We start from the raw sequence: 5,000 nt of genomic DNA, 5'->3' as shown, positions 1-5,000 counted from the left end.
GTCCATCAGTCTCATTCACAGCAATTGCATGATAATGCACTTGCTATCTATGCAACGCACGTTCTAATTACCGAGGCACATAGAGAAATCATTTGTTTTATCTTACGTTACAAGCGGCAGCGGTAACGATGAGGATGACTGTACTTGAATCGCAAGCAGGACGGGGTCGTCGTTACCTGGTAATTACCAGGTAGGTTTGCCACTTTCTCGAATGGCGTTATCTCTGCGTTACCAATATGTAAATGGAATGCTATAAATCAGTGCCACGCTTGAATGGCAATGCGTGTTTGTTTGTTTATGTGTGTGTATATATATAATATATATATACATATATATATATATATATATATATATATATATATATATATATATATATATATATATATATATATATATATATATATATAGATGGATAGTATATATATATAGACAGTATACATATATATATATATATATATATATATATATATATATATATATATATATATATACATATATATATATATATATACAGTATATATAAATATATATATATATATATATTATATATATCTATAAAATATATATATATATACATATATACAGTATATATATTTATATATATACACACATCAATACATAAAATAAGACAAAGAGTTATACGAATATTTATTCAAAATCACTAAACATGACACAGGATGCATTTACACAGCACATTCAGAGGAAGACTGTGGTCTAGACTCTCATTCCATTGACTTCGAAACGAACACTTCACTCTTGCCAAAGAATGCAACCAAACCCTGCCGCCTTTTACTGCGAAGCAATATTTCTCCCTCTAAAACGTCCTTTAGCCTTTGTAAGCTGATTACGTCAAAGGCTGAGAAATAAGGAAATATGGAAATACGGCTTCCTATCTTGTTCTTCCAGCAGAACAGAAGCTTCTTGTGTTTCCTGCAGCCTCGTGTTTTCACATTCGATGAGGGCATTGTTCAGCTTCTTAGACTACGAAGCGGAAAACAGCTCAGACACTCTGTGATGAATGTGGAGTGTAATATTATACTCTCTTTGTTAAGCATTCGACGGCACGCAGCGTTTTTAAGTCAGCTTTTCACGGTGGATTTATTTCTTTTTGTTCACTGAATCAGTCAGGAAGGCAAAATGATAATAATGCTCTTCTGGTTAATATCTACACTAATTACTTGGTCTTATTTGTTATATAAGCAATGTGACAATAATGCTCCTCTGACTAATATTAACATAAATTATCCAGTGTTATTTTTTTAAAAACTGAATAAACTAGTTTGTCAGAAAGGGTTTCATGCATATTTCAAAGAGTGCTGTATTTTCTCCATCAATAAAAATAGTTTTATATAAAAAACAATTTTGCTGTTTTTTACAGTGCTGTGTTTTTACCTTGCATGTTTTTTTCTGTCGATGGGTGAAGTCATCTTAAAAAAAAAATTAAAAATACTCTCATTCAGAAAATGAAAATTCAAAATCTTGTATAACTTGAAGGGACAGTAAACACGTATTCAGAGAATATTTCAATTATGTAATGAAAAGATTGCTTTTTTATATACATTTTTTCCCATAATTTAGTTCATGCAGTAAGCAGATGAATAACTGCACATATATATATATATATATATATATATATATATATATATATATATATATATATATATATATATATATATATATATATATATATATATGTATATGTATATATATATACATATACGGTATACATACTTATTTACGTATATATATTTATATATGTATATATAAACGTGTGTGTGCGTTTGTATATATGTATGTATGTATGTATACCATGTAGTATACGGAAATTGAAAAATTCAGCCCACAACTCTTCACATTCTTCTAATCCGATCTCGGGGATATGCTCGGGCACGGGCGCCCTTGTAGGCGTAAAAAGGAAATAGATTAGCTGTTCTTTACGTCATGTCTTTCCTCCATTCTAAAGAAGAAGAAAAAGAAGACAAAGAAAGTTGCCAACTCGTCCTTTTTTTCTTTTTTTTTCTTTTTAGAAAGTTTGGTGCTGGAAAATTCACACATAAAAATTGTGTTTTCTTCCACGAGAGAGAGAGAGAGAGAGAGAGAGAGAGAGAGAGAGAGAGAGAGAGAGAGAGAGAAAATTGAAAAGCTGGCTTCACAAAAGCTGCAGACGAAATCGAGACGGGGAGAAATATCACCATGACCTGGCCCAAGTATTTCTTTCGATGTCAACCTCTCCTGACTTTTTTTTCCCCACTTTCTCACTTTATTTTCCTTCCTTTTTATTATTAACATTATTATTAAAATTATTATTCATATGGAACAAGCCCACCACTGGGGCCATTGACTTAAAATTCAAGCTTCCAGAGAATATTATGGTGTTCATTAGCAAAAGGTAACAGAAGGTAATGGGAAATATAGAAAGAAGAGACCGCTTATTAAAAAAGAACAAATAAATAAAAAAATTATTATACAAATAGATAAAAATGTAAGTAAATTATTGAAGTAAATTATTAATAATTACAAGCACAGTAAGTTAAAAAAAGGTAGTTACTTTTTGTGAAAAATAAACGAATTATCGAACATCACAGATGCTAATAAACATTCTCCTCCTCCTCCTCCGCCTTCTCCTCCTCCTCCTCCTCCTCTCCTTCCTAAAAACTAAACATTCTCCTCCTTCTTCTTCTTCTTCTTCTTCTTCTTAAACTCCTCGTCAGGATGAGGACCCTATTTCTCCTCCTCCTTCTTCTTCTCCTCCTTCTTCCTTCCTTCCTAAAACTCCAGACGTCAGGGACGAGGACCCTATTTCTTCTTTCTTCTTTCTTCTTTTCTTCTTCTTCTTCTTCTTCCTAAAAACTCCAGACGTCAGGGATGAGGACCCCTTTTTCTTCTTCTTCTTCCTAAAAACTTCAGGGACGAGGAGCTTCTTCTCTTCTTCTTCTTCTTCTTCTTCTTCTTCTTCTTCTTCTTCTTCTTCTTCTTCTCTCCTTCCTAAAAACTCCAGACTCAGGGACGAGGACCCTATTTTCTTTCTTCTTCTTCTTCTTCTTCTTAAAAACTCCGTCAGGGATGAGGACCCTCCTCTCCTTCCTAAAAACTCCAGACGTCAGGGATGAGGACCCCTATTTCTTCTTCTTCTTCTTCTTCTTCTTCTTCTTCTTCTTCTTCTTCTTCTTCTTCTTCTTCTTCTTCTTCCTAAAAACTCCAGACTCAGGGACGAGGACCCCTATTTCTTCTTCTTCTTCTTCTTCTTCTTCTTCTTCTTCTCCTTCCTAAAAACTCCAGACGTCAGGGATGAGGACCCCTATTTCTTCTTCTTCTTCTTCTTCTTCTTCTTCTTCAAAACTCCTGACGTCAGCGATGAGGGCGCCTACCTCCTCCTCCTCCTCCCCCTCCTTCAGGATGATCCTGAAGGGAACAACTATCACGACAAACTTCGACCGCCGTCTTATCTCGACTTAACTTGGCGAAGCGACTCAAGATGGAGCTAATTTTATGCATGGATGTTTATTTTCTTATTTTTTCTTTATTTTCTTTTTTCTTGATATACTTTTTTTTATTTTCTTTTGTTTTATTTTCTTTTTTCTTTGTTTTCTTTTTCATTTATTTTATTTTTAATTCTCTTTTTTCTTTATTTTCTTTTATTTTCTGTTTCTATTACTAGAAACCATGCTTTTCGAGCTCGAAACTTCGCCGCACATGATAAAGCAAGTCGATGAACCCCATATTTTTACAGCTGTTATTATCCATGTCCCCACACTCCCTTCATTTATTTACTTTCTATTTATTTATTTACTTATTTATTTACTTACTACTTTATTTATTTCTCTTTCATTTACTTGTTTATTTATTTATCTATTCATTTATTTATCTTTATTTAGAAATTTATTAACTCATGTATTTCTTTACCTACTTATTAATTTATTTCTTTTGGTTATTTTATTTATTTACTTATTTATATATTGTTTACTTATCAATTATTACAAATTGTTTTTATTTATTTATTGTTTATCAGTTCATTCACTCATTTATTTATTTATTGTTTGTTTATCAATTATTACTAACTAGTTTAATTTATTGTTTATCAATTTATTTATTTATTTACTTATTTATTTACTTATTTATTTATTTGTTTGTTTGTTTGTATGTTTGTTTGTTTATTTACTTATTTATTTATTTATGCTTATTATGCAAAAACTTCCCACACATTTCCTTTTTAAAAGAGAGAAAAAGCGAAGTATGTAAGCCCAACCTTCAAGAAAAAATCCACACAACTTTGAATTCTAGACCACAACAACACTTGAACACTTGACAACCACTCTTCAAGAAAAAGTGGAAGGAAAGAAAGTTTTATAAGACTTTGGGAAAACGTACGCAGAAGCGAATTCCAAAACTTGACAGCTGAGGGCACGAAACAGGAAGTGAAAATTGATTAAATGTGAGGGCCAGTGGCCTAACAGGTGTAACGAGGCCTCTTGATACGAGGAGGAACTCTCCCCTTAAACGTTGATCAGAAAATATAATGACAACACAGAAATATGTCAATACAACGATGCATAAATACAGTGCATAAATAATGATCTATTTTATTATGAGGTTATTTGATGCTATAATGAATACATTTGAATATATTTGAATGCATTTGAATCATAAGCCTCTCTGACAAAATCCCTTCGTAATAATTTATGCTAAAAATATTTTTTTTCAAACAAGCTATTCAACCTATTCCCTTTTAAAAGTATGGTATGCATGTTTCTAAAAGGTTTATCAACCTACAACCTTTTAAAAAGTATTCTACAAATATTTTTTGAACAATCTTATCAATCTACAACCTTTTTTAAAACTACGCTACAATTTTTTTAAGCAAGCTTATCCACGTACAGCCCTTGTTAAGTGATATAAATATCTTTTAACCAAGTTTTTCAACCTGCAACCTTTTTTAAGAGTATGCTACAAATGTTTTTAAGCAAGGTTTTCAACTTACAACCACTTTTAAAAATGCTACA

The 5,000-nt window shown here is 31.6% G+C and overlaps 2 protein-coding genes across 2 annotated transcripts in view; both read right to left on the bottom strand.

Annotated features, from left to right (window-relative positions):
• rk (rickets) overlaps nucleotides 1–5,000 on the bottom strand; it is a 725,726-nt gene that overhangs the window by 550,068 nt on the left and 170,658 nt on the right.
• Nucleotides 2,708–3,495, bottom strand: LOC136827046 (protein SREK1IP1-like). Its single transcript, XM_067084795.1, has 2 exons — nucleotides 3,369–3,495; nucleotides 2,708–3,084 (listed from the first exon to the last, which is right to left on the bottom strand). The coding sequence occupies exons 1-2, from the start codon at nucleotides 3,493–3,495 to the stop codon at nucleotides 2,708–2,710; spliced, it is 504 nt and encodes a 167-aa protein (XP_066940896.1).

The sequence above is a fragment of the Macrobrachium rosenbergii genome, chromosome 41 (genome assembly GCF_040412425.1).
Source record: "Macrobrachium rosenbergii isolate ZJJX-2024 chromosome 41, ASM4041242v1, whole genome shotgun sequence".
Lineage (NCBI taxonomy): Eukaryota > Metazoa > Arthropoda > Malacostraca > Decapoda > Palaemonidae > Macrobrachium > Macrobrachium rosenbergii.
The sequence above is the reverse complement of the archived record's forward strand: the minus strand, read 5'-3'. Positions and strand labels throughout refer to the sequence as shown.

Excerpts from the sequence above, each read along its gene's own strand:
- LOC136827046 (XM_067084795.1), bottom strand. The coding sequence starts at position 3,495 with ATGCATAAAATTAGCTCCATCTTGAGTCGCTTCGCCAAGTTAAGTCGA. Across the intron at positions 3,085-3,368 it reads AGGGGGAGGAGGAGGAGGAG|GAAGGAGAGGAGGGTCCTCA; the intron begins GTAGGCGCCCTC and ends TGGAGTTTTTAG.